The sequence below is a fragment of the Ptychodera flava genome, chromosome 17, assembly GCF_041260155.1.
Source record: "Ptychodera flava strain L36383 chromosome 17, AS_Pfla_20210202, whole genome shotgun sequence".
NCBI classification, from domain to species: Eukaryota; Metazoa; Hemichordata; class Enteropneusta; family Ptychoderidae; genus Ptychodera; species Ptychodera flava.
In genome coordinates, this window is record NC_091944.1 from 28,661,223 (window position 1) to 28,677,999 (window position 16,777).

General features: G+C 37.3%; 1 protein-coding gene across 1 annotated transcript; it reads left to right on the plus strand.

The window, feature by feature from the left end:
* The first annotated feature begins 780 nt into the window (after positions 1–780).
* Positions 781–13,022, plus strand: LOC139115985 (organic cation transporter protein-like). The gene is made up of 10 exons (XM_070678465.1): positions 781–1,273; positions 4,650–4,753; positions 5,336–5,490; positions 6,530–6,701; positions 7,029–7,161; positions 8,120–8,217; positions 8,512–8,720; positions 9,893–10,001; positions 10,141–10,344; positions 11,805–13,022. Exons 1-10 carry the CDS (start codon positions 872–874, stop codon positions 11,884–11,886), a joined length of 1,668 nt encoding a protein of 555 aa, XP_070534566.1. The 5' UTR covers positions 781–871; the 3' UTR covers positions 11,887–13,022.
* The last annotated feature ends 3,755 nt before the right edge of the window (positions 13,023–16,777 follow it).

Consider the following 16,777-nt stretch of genomic DNA (forward strand, 5'->3'; position numbering starts at 1 on the left):
GCCTTGTCCCTGGTACGATTTTGATTCATTCGCAGAAGGTTGGAAAGTGAAGTCAGAAGAAAAGAGCTTCTAATAAAATCAGTCGCAGCAAAGGTCACAAAAATTTCGGAGGGAACACTACTGTGAGCGGTTGATATTTCCATCGCATAGTTGGCAAAAGCTTTTCCATGAAATTGTTAAACACACCTTCTGCCTAACGCTTCGACAGTCAACAGTCTACCTTACCCTTATTAAATGAATTGTCTTTACCAATTTTACGGCATGGAAATATATATTTACCCAGTCTTGTTGTACATGCCTTTTAGATGTAAAACGGCACTCTAAACATTTATTGATACAGTATTTTACTTTCAAATTCTAATTTTCGCGCGTCCGCCCGTCCGCCTGTACGTCCGTATGTATGTATGTATGTATGTATGTATGTATGTATGTATGTATGTATGTATGTATCTATGTATGTATGTATGTATGTATCTATGTATCTATGTATGTATCTATGTATCTATCTATGTATCTATGTATGTATCTATGTATCTATGTATGCATGTATCTATATATCTATCTATTTGTCTATCTGTCTATCTATGCATCTATCTCAGATGAATTTATGTAATGTATGTATCAACAGAAGCTATACAAACAGCGTGTTACATCGAGAACAAATGGACGTCTGCCCAAAGCCAGCCACCCTATTTATAGTCGCCATATTCCAACATTCATGAAATGATAATTTATTATTCATACTGTGATGTTTCATGCAAATTAGGGCCAATCAGTTCATTTGCAAGGGTTTTCTGACGCACAATCAATAACGTCACCGCAAGGCTAAGTGTATAGTGTACATTTAAGATTATATTGACGTGGCCTCAGGATGTCTGTAGAGGATATACTACACACAATAGGCGATACTGGGAGGTACCAAAAACTCATACTGGTCTTATCTAATTTTACTTTTGCACTTCAAAGTTGGTTTGGTCTGGTCTCCATATTCTTTGCCATGTCAAGCGACCATTACTGTCGGGTGTATTCAAACCAAACCTATGAACCTGACTCTCCGTTAAAACGTGCAACCATTCCAAGAACATATCGTGGAAACCAGACCACCTGGGATTCCTGCGACATGTACAACGTGAACGAATCAATGATATTTGATAGTTATTTTGCCGATGGTACAACGTCTAATAGGTCGAGCTTCGCGGCGATGGATATTCACCCGTGTGATCACGGTTGGGTTTTCGATAGATCGTCAGTTTCGAACAGTTTGGTGATGGAAGTAAGTTAATATATAATTTACCTGATCTTAATAGTATTCCAATTATTGTATCTTTACGCCACTGGCGTCGAACAATATCTTCAAAACAAACCTCTATGCACTCAATTTAAAACCGTCGTTCCTAAAACGGAAACTAAAGTTCAATTTTCATTCAATCAACGTTACTGTAAATATCGATGACGAGGAAAAGAGACACAAAAAATCGTACGTAGTCAATTGTCTATACCGCATGATACATTGACATCGATATTGTTGTGGCAATGTGATATCTTTTGTGAGAATGCATCGCCTGCGGGAAAACCAATGTCGCGAAGGATTGAAAACATGAACATTTGGGAAGATAGAACCAAGAAAATTATGGAGAGTGGGTTTGTGTTGTTCTTGCCATTGCATTCACGGGGTCATCTAACTTAAGGGAAACCTAAGTCCAGCGACATTGACCGTTTATCCCTTCCAAAATCACCCTTGAATAAAATGCAGCTCAAATTTGCAACATAATTGCACGCGCCGACGACTACGGAGCGACGAAAAGAGACATTGAAGTAGACGACATTTATGGAAATGAGCTCGGAATCCCATGGGCGCGAAAGGGCTCATGGGAGGAGCGTGCGTGACGTCATCGGCGATACACGAACGTGTGTGACAGCCTACCAAGCATTGGAGTCTATGACTGCAGGAGTGCAGTTCTGCACGTTACGACTCTTTAATGCTCAGTAGCATAAAAAATAATTAACTGTTGTTCAGTTGAGTGCAAAATCACTCAAGGAAGAACAAACGGAGTCAGCTTTTACCGTCTTCCCACAGAACAGCTTTTTCGAAGACAGTGGCTAAAGAAAGTCGGGCGAGTTTAAAAATCCGTAAAAGATACAACGTTATGTTCTAATTCTTTCAGGATGATTGTTTTATAAGGGATTTTGGGACTCTGATACCGATACAAGACGATACCACACAATGCGGTTCGTATCTTGACATGCTGAGTCAGCCTACTATCGCCGGTTTTAACCAGATAAATATTAATATTGGCGGTTTTAGGACTCTAAAATCCGAAGACGAAACTACACAAAGCGTCTCTTATCTTGACATCCCGGGTCTGCCAAATCTCCGATATATAACCAATAAATATAGGCAATTTCGGGACTATACCTGGTAATATTGATATTACAAGATACTGGAATGACTTTTTGCCTACTGTGTCTCGGCACGCCGGTCTGAGAAATCACCGATATTATATTTACCCGATAAATATCAATTGCGCCGGAACTCCTAGGCTAATATCGATACCAGACGATCCTAGATTTACTTGCACTGTGTGGTGTTGGCATGCCGGGTCTACGAAATCACGGATATTTATCTGATAAATATCGGCGACTTAGGACTTTAACTCTGATACTAGACGATACTTTGTCAAATCGTGGGTAAATATCCGATGTATATCAGAGATTTCACCACCTAACAGATCTGACCACCCGAATACCTCTGTCCGACTCTTAGTTCAAAAATAGCATCCATGGCCGGAAGTCAAGAATACTGTATGTTTTACATTATTAGATTTATTAATGCACGAAATACATTTTTTACATGTAAAGCATTTTTTTCATTAAATGTCCACACGGGACTTCGTCGAGAGGGCCGATCGGATATCATCGGGACTCGGGAGGCCCTTGCACAAATTACATTCTTTACATGTAAACATTTTTACTTGGCGATCGGGACTTGAACAGAGGACATATCGGAAATCATCGGGACTTTGGGCTGGTCTTGTATGAAACACATTCCTTACAACAAGCTTTAAGACGATACTATTTTTTTAAATAGCGGGCAAATATTCATTATATTGGCGATTTCATCACTTTGTAGATCTGAGTAAGCCCGACGACTTCCTAAGTTCGACACCAGGTTCGAAAAATAGACGGCACTATAATAGATTTGTCAAATCGCGTATAAATCTTTTCCGATACATATCGGAGATTTATCTGGCCAAGCTCGACTTACACGGCAAGTCACATACAATCAGTCAATCATTCCGTATCATTCACGAACCAAAAATTAATTTTAAGCGACTGATACAGAAAACTCTGTTTTAGAAACGTAGCGTTGAAGGATCGCAGGGTCACTCAGGTCTCTCCAATCCAGTTCGTGGTCTGTACAAGCACAGTGACTCCCTCCACTGAATCATACACAAAACGCAAGCAAACAAGATATGAACGATGTTTTGAGATGCTTTCTAATTATTACATATCTTGGTTCAAATTAGTATGGTTTGATTTCAGTCAGGGAAAAGTAATACTCGATGTCAGAAATATCGCTGTCCGAACTCTCCAGAGTCGTCTAACGAACGCGCTGAACTGTTCAAAGTACTCCTCCAGCTGCAAGCTACAATCGTCTGTATCGCCGATGACGTCACGCACGCTTCTCCCATGAGCCCTTTCGCGCCCATGGAATTCCGAGTTCATTTCCATAAATGTCGTCTACTTCAAGTCTCTTTTCGTCGCGCCGTAGTCTTCAGCGCGTGCAATTATGTTGCAAATTTGAGTTGCATTTTACTCAAGGTGATTTTGGAAGGGATAAACTGTCAATGTCGCTGGACTTAGGTTCCCTTTAATTGCGAGAGCCACACAGTGGATTTGCTGCATGCAAAGTTAAAAAGTGAGACAATGTAATCGTTGAAGCAAAGTAGTAGAGCAACTACCACCAATATGCGTAATTCCATCGCAAACTGCAATAAAAGAATCTGACGTAAGACATTCCAGGAAAACAGTAGTTGAGGCAAAATAGTAAACCAATTACCATCAGTTACAGGGATAATCTATGAGGAAACTACAGCTAAGATGAATATTTTCGATCTCGTACAATCGTTGGTTCTTTTTCTAACGAGTGTCGTTTCTCGGTTGACTTTCCAATCCATAGTAAAAAGGTTGAATAACACAATCATGAACAAACAAAGGAGTTCGTATTGATATTTGGCAACTTCCGATATGGAATATCAACAAATGTTAGATGACCTCTCTGGATAAAAAGAAGAACTAAGCATGCCTTGATCATGGCATAAGCAAAGCTTTAACGGTCATATATTCCCCCCTCCATAGTTTCAGTAAGTCTGAAGAAAGTTATGTAGAGTGAGAAAAAAACCGCCGACATTTGAAAATTAACATGATAATGTTATTGCTGACTAATTTCTTTGACGTCAAAATGATAGTTGCAATGTCGTCGGAGGGGTTGCTTGATTATCTCATTACTTTTTCAAACGGGAAAGAAGATAGCAGAGGAATTTGTATGCAGGAACTTTTACAAAAAACTCTGCGAGAAATAATTATAAGATCATTAATCTCGTTGTATCATTACACTGCATTTTTATATATGTTTCGTATTTTTTCAGTTTGACTTAGTGTGCGACAGAGGTTGGCTGCAACAGTTACCAAAGTCAACGTATGCATTCGCAGGCATTTTCGGGTCTTTAATTTTTGGTCCCGTCAGCGACGCGTAAGTATTTGCCACCGTAATCTTGAAGCCCTTTTAACTGCAACTCTTAACGTATATCTTTGTTTCCATCACATATGTTGCTATAGGAACACAATGCAGATGGAAACCACAATGAAAACAATACTTGATGTACAGAATAAGCCTGAAAAAGTACGCTTAACTTTCTCATGGTCTATAGGCAAAACCCGGTGACCGTTGAAAAAAGGATGTTGAGCAAGTGATATGTAGTTAGAATATAACTTGTTTCCTTTCCTACATTGAGATCACAGCCATCGACTAAACATTGACAGGCATATTTCTTGTTGACTTATCAAAATGATACAGACATTTCTGAGCTGTTGGTTCAGGACAATTAACATCCAGAACGAAGAGCCAATGAGGTAGACATGATTTCCGTGTCTGTAATAGCTATTCTGACTCCTGAATCCAACAGCCTGTCTTCAAAATTTCATCTAGCCATAAAAAAGCTATGACTCGGGCAGATAAACTGTGTGGCACCGAACGGACTGAAAGCACATCAGTGAATTTAACTATCACTCATCATGTAAACTTTGCCGGAATTTCCCTTTTCTTGGCTTGCAGATATGGTAGAAAACCAACATACTATTTCACCCTAATTACCGCCTTAGTCTTCAACCTATTAATGTATTTATCTACGAAGATCTATATATTTCTCATTTGTCAGTTTGTGGTGGGAATTACAGCTCCGGCCATTTATAACATTGGTCATCTAATAGGTAGGATTAGAGTTTAGTTGGTGATTGCTGGGCTTATAATATTTGATACATCGATTACCTTTGAAAAGGGCTGAAAAGTGGTCGACAAAATACGTATTTTATCCTCGCTCATTGACTGAACATATAGAGAACTGAATATACTGCCGTGTCATAAAGGATCACGCATTTTTTCGGTTTTCACTAAATGAAGAAGTAGCCTCGGTAGAATCATTCTGTCATTTGATCAGAACTGATCCTAGATTGACATACACAATTTGAATATTGTGACATGAACAGATCGAGAGAAAAAATATTTTGACCGAAAATGAGACGATTGGCAGAAATGATATGCAAATTCTGTCTTAATATAGACAGATCAGTATAAAATCACCAATTCACCAAGGTCACTCCCAAAAACGAAAAATATTTTTGTGGAGTAACTGTCATGTTTCTATAATTTGTATCGGTTACTGTGAATCTTCATTCTAGTAATTCGCCAAATTTCAACATTTTGCCACTTGGGCTTGAATTCCCACGATTTACCGGAGGTGTAATTCTTCAAAATTGATGGCGAATTACTAGAATGAAGATTCACAGTAACCTGTATAAATTATAGAAACATGACATAACCATTGTAAAGTTTCTTATTTCATAAATCCTGAAGCAGCATGACAGCTTCTTTTAAAGATGAAATTGTTTTCAGGCGAGACAAAATACTTTCACCAAATGCCACAAATTTCACAACGTTTTCATCATTACAGACTTAACTCTGCCATGGGAACAATTGTGTTGGATTAAAACTGCAATGATCTCTCGATTAAGGGAATTGGCCATTAAACAAGATACACAACAAAGATACAGAACACAAGTATAAAAACACTCCCTCAGCAATTCAAGAGCTGCCATTCATTCATGTCCGTTATTTAATTATTTTCAAAATAGTATCTTCAATAATCATGTCTTAATTTATTGGCCTTTCAGTGCTTAATCTTAAGTTTTTCCTCTAAGAACAAAATGTAGTGTTTCTGTTCAAAATCAAAATTTTATCTCTCACGTTCAGTTGTAGAAATGGTGACCACGAAAAACAGACCGATGGCACTGATAGTCTGTTCATTTTCTCATCCCTTCTTCGAGCTCTTGCTAGCGGGTATATCTTTGGCAGCCAGGAGTGATTGGAGAAAAATCCAGCTATTTGTCTTGTTAAATTGTACCCTTTTCATTCCGTATTACTGGTAAGTACCAAATAAAAAAGACAATCGTAGTATCAAAAGTCAAGATTGGTGTTTTCACGTTTATGTTTACTCCGATGATGGTTGTCTTTAGGTTTACATATGGCACTTTGGTTTGATGTGTTCACCATAGAGAATCGAAACGGACATGAAATGTGACAGTTTAAGATGACATATGACATATGCAATACCATCTGAATGACAGTACTGTCAAGTATTTTATCACTTTTATGTTAATCTTAGTCCAGTTTCGTTCATCATTTCGATGCTTCCTAATTTTGTTTTCCTTGTACATTAAAGTGTTACAACTGTACATTTCTTATCTGACAGTATAATAGATGAGTCGCCAAGATGGTTATTTCAAAAAGGAAGACTTGAAGAAACAGAAAAATTGTTTGAGAAAATAGCGAAGTGGAACAAAACCACATATCTCAGACAAAGTCTAGAATCATCGAATATCAAGGTAAGTAAATCGAACATGTCGACATAAATTATCATGAAAAGTCGAACACTGACAAATTAGTCCAATGACAAGATGATCCACGCGGTGATAGGGATAAATATGACACAGACTAATCTGAGAGATTGATTGTTTTTTCAGTCCAGCGTGTGTGATTTTCAATTTTCTGTGTTCAAGGTTTTTGGCGTATTAAAGATTATAGTTTTATTTTGTTCTGTGAAGTGTGAGTGGGGTTTTGCATTCAAAGACTCGAGGAAATAGATATAAAGACGACACAGACATAAGTTTTCAATGGTTTTGAAAAATGTAAAACCCCAATTGTGTACGTACATGGCGAGTGTATTATCACAAGGAAGAGCAATGAATACTGATTAGAGAAACGGGGATTAAGAAAGGTCTGTCTTGGAAAACATACACTGAAAGAAGTTAAACAACTAAACGCATGAACCACCACGATAACATATGTTGATCTGGTGTGACTATGGAAAAAGACATACACATGTATGTACGTAATTAGGTATTGTTGAGTGACTTTTTCCCAAATCGTTGAAAACGTAATCTTGTAACGTCGTGTCACTTCCTTTTTACACTTCCACTTTTAAGAATGCCCTTTCACGATAAATTTTCTTTCTTTATATTTTTTCTTTCATCGGCAATAGATTCAGTCTTTTTTTTGCAATTCATGCACACTAATACATATCAGATAATACCAGATTACTCCCTGATACCCTAAATTAAAGGCTATTTTTATTTATTTACGTTGACAGCAGGTGTCAAAATACTTGGTCTTAGGTAGGTAGGTAGTTAGGCTGGTAGGTAGGTAGGTAGGTAGGTAGGTAGGTAGGTAGGTAGGTAGGTAGGTAGGAAATTATGTGTATGCTCGTATGTATCTATGTATGTATCTGAGCGTCTGTGTATGTAGATGTATATGGTTATTTATATATATCTGTTTGCATTAAAGGAAGAATCTGATAAACGCGGTTCTCCAATTTCTGCTCTAACCAGCCTATTTGTACGAAAAGAACTAAGATATCGGACAATAAGTATATCTGTTGGTTGGTAAGTACGCCAATTAAAGTAAATATGACAACTGTTACCATTTGATACAGAATTGGACAAATTGTGCAAAGTTTTACTGAAGAATGGCATTTTTTCCAAATATTTTACGAAACCGTGTACTTTATGTGATAGTAAACTTCTGCCGTCCCCACGGATATTGGTAAAATAATACATACAGCTCCAACAATTGTACCCAGTATGTTAATCCGCATATAAACATGTCAGGTAGGTTTTATTGAATACAATAAAAGAACCAGGTGCGCGCCTTTGCATGATTCTCGATCTCGCCAACAGGTTTTCGTTGGGAGCCTTCTATTATGGTATTACCTACAACTTCAACTTTGTAACAAACAACGCCAGTCTCACCCTTGGTTTAATCAGCATTGGTGATTTGATTGCTTACGCATTATGCTGGCCGATGCTTAAGTATCTCCCAAGGAGATGGCTTCTATTTTCATCCATGACGGTCAGCGCTTTGTTTTGGATTGTTGCTGGCATAGTAGGTGAGTTTGTGTTGCAGGCTGCTAAAGCTCGCGTAATCATGAATTTTTGACCCCTGTTATTTACATTTTTTTAATTTGGTTTTGATATACTCCTGTGTTGGACACGCCCTTCTCTGGTTGTGTAATTTCTAACAGTCACCGTATTTGCAGCAACCAAGTCTGTCATAATAATGCTCTTCTTCGATCGTCTGTTTTTAATGATACACAACTACCTCTTCAGCAATTGCATCCAATAAATTTAAAACATCTCATTTTCGAGGAGAAAGCTATTAACTGCTTGTAAAAACAGACCACAGTTACGAATATCGCCTTATAAGACAGATTTGCGTATCTGATTGATTTCTGAACCTCATTGTAACTGGACACGCTTCCGTGTAGTCCCTTACAATTTGCCACACTGTTTACCTTTTTTAGAGCAGTTCTTCTTTTCCATGTTGCATTCTTTCCATTTTCCTGGACCTTTCAAATTCTTACTTTGTAGCTTTTGTATTTAATGAAATTGATGGTTTTATGATTCGTCCCCAATAAGGAATTTAAAAAGATATAATTTTACTATTACATATGCAAAATAAATGAGCTTCAATATGCCCTTTTGGAATACAAAGGACGCGATGTATTCTATAGACTCGGTACGCCCAAGAGATCACGTGAATACACCTACGTCTATGAGCGTTTGCGCATGTAGGTTTGTTTGTACCGTGGTTCATTCGAATTCCGGGTTTGATCCATTATCATTTTATCGAAATACATTATAATACATTTGTTTTTTTCTACAATGTTTAATTGTTTTTTTTTGCTTTTAGACAATTTGCAAGGAGTGACAGCATGTCTTCGCCCGTGAGGGACGACCCAACATTTCGAAAGATGGCGTTGGTTAGAATAAAGATATGAAATTCAATTTGATCTAGCTTCCATTTTATTATATTACTACATTTGTGTTTTCACTTTTAAGACCATGAAAACGTCTTGCATAAGAAGAAGGGCTGTAAGTTAAAAAATTAATTTGCCATAAAATGCCCCTCGAAAGGTCTAACGGTCAAAAACTTAGTTATCGGAACACTCTGAAGAGACTTTTCCTGAAGGCATGGCTCATTTTAGGCTAAGCTCCAGGAACGACAGAGCAAAAATCAAACCAAGCTAAGGAGACTTGCATTTTTTTCCAACACGTGCAGATAACGAAGCTATGAAGGTTGCACTTTGTGTCGGAGCGAAGATGATCTCATTGATTGTGTACACTTCATTCTTTGGTTACTCGGCAGAGCTGTTTCCGACTGAAGTAAGGTTCGTACTCAGGAATTGTACTTTTTTCCGACATTTGCGATGGAAACTTTAAAGTCCTATTTCCTTGCAAATAGAGCAAACCTTACAATTGAAGGACGCACTGTGTTTAAACTATTTCGTCATTATTATTATCCATCAGAAATGCTTCTGTTGGGCTCGGTCAAACACTCGCACATATAGGGGCAGCGCTGGCACCGTACATATTTTCATTGATGGACATCGACCCCCTTCTTCCTTTCATCATCCTAAGTTCCTTATTTGCATTTGGTGGTTTGATGGTGCTCCTACTTCCAGAGACGTTCAAGCGAGACCTGATGGACTCCATTGATGATATCACAGAGAGGTAATTATGTTGAATAATGCAAAAATTGGCCGAAAAATAATTAATTTAGGCAGCGCTCACTAATGGTTAGGAGGGGTCTTAGCATTTCACTCGAAGATCCAACAAATGTATTTCAAGTTCCTCTGCTACACACTTTAATTTATCGGTATCCGCACAACTTAAGCTTTTTCTGACTTCAGTAATTTCCGTTCTAAAGTATTAATATCACTGTGTGAATATGAATGTAAGTGGTCCACTGAAACAACTTCATCGTAATCTACATGGTTATAAATTTTTGATATAATGTTCAAGCAGTTATGATATAGCGATGCGGCAGATATAGCTTCAAATGTCTATCTATACAAGAAGAGTAGACTTTATTTGGTATCATCAAAATGTACAACATGTCTATCTCACGAAGAATCCACCTCTAGGAGACTTGAAGTTTCATGTTTAATATCTTGCATTAGCTAATATGACAAAAATGGATAAGTTAAGATCATGTTTACATAACATAGAGTGAAAAGTCCGAAACACACTTTTAAGCTGGTCTGTCATTTATTCTCATAAAACTGGTAGTGGATTGTCAATGTTACAACTATAACTTTTTTTATAGAAATCATCGCTATCAAAAGACACTGTCCATTACATTTAACAGATATAAATTTTACCGACGAATAATGACTTTTTATATATTTCTACCAGGATAAAGAACGGAACTCTTATTGCAAAACTTTGACCCCATATGCGGGTGACAATTAAAATGTTATTCCCTTTGGTTTTTCTACTGGCAACTCTTACCGACAGTTATCGATTAAAAGCCATATAATTCAAAGTTGTGATACACTTACTATATCAATCTGTCACGAGGAAAAACATGAGAAGTTGTTTTTCGCTTATGAAATATGGCGGTTTACATGAGTTTGTGTTTAAGAAAATATCGTGCAGATAAGATGAAATTGGTCTTAAATACCTCTACCGATAGAAGCATGTATTAAGGACCTTTCTGATAAATATTATACATCAACCAATCTATACCCCTTTAAAGCTCAATAACGATTGTGAAAACATCATTAAGGTATCACTAAACATAAAAAAAATGCGCCAGTAGGGCTTCAAATATTAAACCCTTTATCCCATAACTGATAGATGATACCAAAGAACTTTGTCAAATACCATATTGTACATTTAAAACCAATGAATTAAAGGTTGAGAGTTACAAGTTTATTTCGCCAACTATCATGCTAACCTCTTTCACTACATCTTACATCCTGTACATCGTATTTTTTAAAAACCTGAAACTTGCCTTAATAAAATTTCCACTTTCTTCCTCCCTCTTTTTAAGCGCAACCACACGAACATAGATGTAATAACAAAGTATTCTCTTTTGTGCTGGTAACTATTGCACGAAATGTTTAATTCAAACAACCTCGATGCTTTCTGCCGTGGGAGACTGAGATTGTCATTTCCTCATTTCACAGGTGTGAACGTAATTCAGCTGTGGAAAACAAAGGCACTGAGGTTAGCAGACTCATTCAAGGATGCCCACATTCGAATCAATAAACGCAACGATGAGTTACAGAGGATGCCAAGCTACAACACCAGGGGATATTCTGCGGAATGGTTTACAAATTACGCATGTTTCATGCGTAGCGTGCACGTGTGCAACGTACTGTCTCCCTTTTCTGAAAAATACCCATTTGCACATTTCTACATAGCACAACCAGGAATACGTTTTGCTTTATTTTTATCGACTTTTTCCTGCCTTAATGTAAACTATTTGATATTCGCTAAGAATTAATGATAATGAGATGAAGTACAAAGTAATCGTATATGTTACTTTAGCTTCATGCATCTGGCAATCTTCAGAAAGAATGTAGAGCTAAGGATCTTGTTAGTTCTGAGTGTCTGTCTGAAGGGTGCTAGATCAATGGAAATTAAGTAACAGATACAATTATTTTGGACTGGAAGTTATATAACTATATATAACTATATATAACTGTCAAGAGATGATTTTTTGTGTCGCCAATTTCTGTACTGATTACGTATACAATATTGATTTTGCTAAGCTTGTAAGTGAGCCGGAGGTCAAGTTGTTTTAATGTATAAATGACAGGTGGTTGTACTCAGCGAGGATTGTGTTGTACTCAGAGATAATTTATGCCGATGACAGGTGATTGTACTCCATCGACATTTGCATTTTAGGATGTGTACACTTTGGTTATCAATTATTCGCCTGTGATGTGTGTGCACATGTTGTCGGAGGTATAAAAGACAGTGTTCGTGGATTTAGGGGCACTCCTATCTACTCCAGCTGAAGAGTCACCCTGCTGCTCAACCTAGCCAAGTAACAACTAGAAAAGTACACTGTATTGGGACCAGCCAGTTTTCCGTACATAAACCGGACATTGATGCTACAAGTGTTGAAACACGCCAGCCACTGGAATGTACATGCAGCGCTCAGCAGTCTACAAGCAAGTCGACCTTAGCCTTTGCTAAGGTACTCGCCGATATTGCTGATATTCCAAGACGAACAGACTGTTGCCCTTTGAATAGTTCTGAGTTGTGATTACACCCCTGTAATCGCTGAGTCACATAACGTTTTAGTTATTTTAGTGTGTAGTTAATTTTTGTACTCAACGATTTTTTGTAATTTTATTTATTTAATATTATAGGTCCTTTGACCAATTCAAACATCACCTGCGTGTGCTGGTCTTTCTCTTTGTCAATACTCTGTCCCTTCCCACATCTTTTCGGCCAGTTTGAAATTTTGCCACAGAGTGGTTGACCATCTTGTGACAATATATATATATATATATATATATATATATATATATATATATATATATATATATATATATATATATATATATATATATATATATATATAAATTAAAATAAGCTACAGCTGTATGAAAAATATGGCAAGTACAATCAAATAACATAATAAGAGGGTAATCACCGGAGATCAGTGTCAGGATCAACCAGCTGATTGTAACTGCCGAGACAAGTCTACATGCTCCTTGAAGGGATACTGCCCATTAAAAGGCGTGGTTTACAAGACCAAAGTATCTTCGGAGATGGTTTACATCGGCCTCACTGACAACACCGTCAAGACGCACTTAATAACCACATGCAATAGTTCCGTAACGAGAAATACAAAAACCGTACAGAATTTTCAAAGTTTTTCCTGTCAAAGTTTTCCTTTTGCAAGGACCAAGTCTTCGACATTTCGTTGTTAATTTTTGACAAACGCATCAAGGTACTGTAATATAAGCAAGAGATGCAATCTTTGTATATCAGAAAAGCTGCACATTATCAATCATGACAAAATGTACGCTGTTAAACAAACGCTCTGAGTTGGTATCTATCTTTATATATATATATATATATATTATATATATATCTAGAATAATAATATAAATGTTGTGTGTTAAAAAACTGAAATTTTGAAAATGATTGTTACTCAAATAGCCGTACAGTATAGTGAGGAAACGATTTATGTGGACCCGAACATTCTTAATTTTTATAAAAACGCAGGCTAGAGAGCAGCATGTAGCGGACGTGAAGCGTGATGTATCGAATGGTCTGAGCATCGATAAAAAATAATAAGTATTAGTATATTGCTACGTTTCTATATAACCATTGATGCGTGATAGAAAACGAACAAAAGGGTGACTCAGCAATTTCCGTATGAAACGAAGTCAAGGGATCGAATACAAACTGTAAAAATGTACAGGCTACTAATCTCAGCTTGGACTGCAAAGCTCCAGTCTCAAAGTTGTATCAGTCATTCGGATGAATGACCAGTCCTTTGGCTTGCAGGCTTGAAGTTGCACAAAGTTCACAGTATAAATCCAGCGTGGCAGTGAAGGTCTTGAAAAGTCTTGAAATTAATACTGCTTGAGTTTCCAAAGACTTGAAGTAACACGCAAGAGACACGTTCCCAAAACGTCTGACTGCAAGCTGTGCCGGTCCCATATTTATACTCAAGTGGTTATATAAGAGAATATATGAACAATCTAGAATTTCTATAGATGTGCTAATTACTACTCTAAAATTATCTCCCTTACACGACTAATGAAATTTCCAGAACATTCCAAACATGACTAATTGAATTCAAGGTCGTGAGTTCGTGAAGGACAGTGACCTTGAGAATGTTCTAGACTAATTACACTCAGCTAATGAGTAAGGGGCGAAATGACCTACATAACACCATCGACATCATCAAAATCCATGTACGGCACAGTGAACATCCAAATGGCAGCTTAGCTTCACTCACAGGGCCAATCTTTGATTTAGAATTTACCGTTAATAGATCGTGATCTTTAAGACGTGCGTTCGCTTGCTTTATCACTTCGCTGAGTTCTCTTTGCGCTTATTGTCCGATAGGTAGAGATCCTGAGTAACGAAGACAGCAGATTCCTCCAGGGCTTGTTTGGCTTTACGCAAAACTCGTGTTTTTCTGGTCACTTCATGAATTTTTCTATAAATGTGGCTCGGTTCACCTCCACTTCCTACTCTTTTGGTCGCTGTTGGCCATCTGGCGCGATTAGCATTCTCCAATACGCCGCTGCATCTTTCATTCTCAATTTCCGTGGATAACGTGGCAGTCGTACATTCTCCTCGGAAATTTCCTTAGTCTCGACCCCAGCATTATATCTATTGCCGTTTCAAGGTCTTCTATCCATTTCTCAGCCACCAAGTGGTTATTTCTCACATCTTCGATGCTTTTACAGAAGGCTTTACTACTTTTTTCAAAATCAGGCTACTTCTCATATATTTTGTTCCAATCCGTCTCTGAAGTGTCTTTGATCGCTAGGAGCATGATCATTTGTCTTCTCAATCCAGCCGAACGTGGCCTTTACCACCTCTTCTAATTCTTTGTTACCATAAATATTGTCCGCTGCTGGAGACTCTGTAACACTGTTACTGGCATTTTCTGGCTGTCGGTCACGTATGTTCCCATGGCTGCGTTTGCTTTTCAACTGAATGTGAGATTTGTTTTTGACTTTCTCGTTTCTTCCTTTCGATAGCATCTCTCGTTCTTGATCGGGTGAAGGATTTAAGCGCCTAATGAAAAAGCTTTCTTTCGAAAACCAGATCCTGAAAGAATTAACTTGCCTATTGGATACTGCAAAGTAACAACATAATAAATTTGAGTCTCCTATTCTTAGAACTGCTTCTGATTAGGGATCAAAATGCCAATCAGCTGTATTACCCTGAGAAAAGACCATTATCCAATCACACAAAAGCCTTTTAGTACCACCAACAAGTCAAACTTATCAGGAAGGTAGACATTTATCACTTGTAAAATGTAAGTACTTTTATGACATCTGGTAAATGTACATCCATATACAATGTTCAATGTATAGTGATACGAAAAACCTGACCTATCTATTATACATTCATCAAAAAACGATAAAAATGGTGTGTTACTCATACATTGATAAAAATAGATCTATGGCAAACGGAACAAACAAGTCTGTGCAGAGCCAATATCCTGTTTACTGTAACTGTATTTATTTCAGAATTCAAAGTTCTACGAAAGGGGTACATTTAATTTATCATAGTGCACTTATATTGTGCTGTTTTATGCACATTGGCGCCAATAATTCCTAAAGATTTCCTGACGCATAGTCGTTTACTTACGCATAAAAATATGAACGTCCTCTATGTTGTACTGTTGTTGCATAGAGAGAGGATTAGCCTGAGCTAGAGTAAACGTTGACGTTAAAGTATTGGAAGTACGAATGTGCTCGGACCATATTATCTTCTTACATGACGTTTTCTTTTTTCTCTTTTTGTAACTTGCCTTTGTTCCAATCTAAGCTAAGGAATGTAACTCGTCCTCACCATTCATCATGTCAAGGAAGATTGTGTTTGAAGTTAACGCCAAAATGATTAATGCTGATGCATTCCACAAGTCTTCGTCTACATCATATCTGTTATAATCATGTATATTTGACCTCAAAAAATTTCAGCCTTCGGTATTGATATACATATTTGTAATTAAGTAATGTTTTGCATACATGAATAATTGTTGTGCTTTAGCAATAACCATCACGCTACCGCTTCAGGTAATGACGGCAAGGAACTTGAAACATTCAGGGTACCGCATACGCCCCAGTAACAGTATTCTCTGCTATGTATTTCAGGGCAAACCTATTAAAATTGTAATTTATTACGAGGATTTAAACTAGTAATTCATGACGAAAACGCCCGTCTATAAAGCAAGTTATATATGCATTCCTTTTTGTTTATGTGAATAATTTATATGTGTTTGGAATTGGGCATCGAGAGTAAGATTTCATTTTTGTTTACATCAAGCAACGGACAATCTATATTTTGCATATGCAAGACCATAAAGCTATTTTAATGTCAGCAGCTTTCAATTCAGGTATGCCACTTATTACATGCCTCGACGTGAGTACAAATCATTGCATGGTTTGAA

What these genes read in the sequence shown, in the direction of transcription:
- LOC139115985 (XM_070678465.1), top strand. Translation starts at nt 872, where the DNA reads ATGTCTGTAGAGGATATACTACACACAATAGGCGATACTGGGAGGTAC. An exon ending in CGAACAGTTTGGTGATGGAA is followed by an intron (nt 1,274 to 4,649) that starts GTAAGTTAATAT and finishes GTATTTTTTCAG; the next exon opens with TTTGACTTAGTGTGCGACAG. An exon ending in TAGAATCATCGAATATCAAG is followed by an intron (nt 7,162 to 8,119) that starts GTAAGTAAATCG and finishes TTTGCATTAAAG; the next exon opens with GAAGAATCTGATAAACGCGG.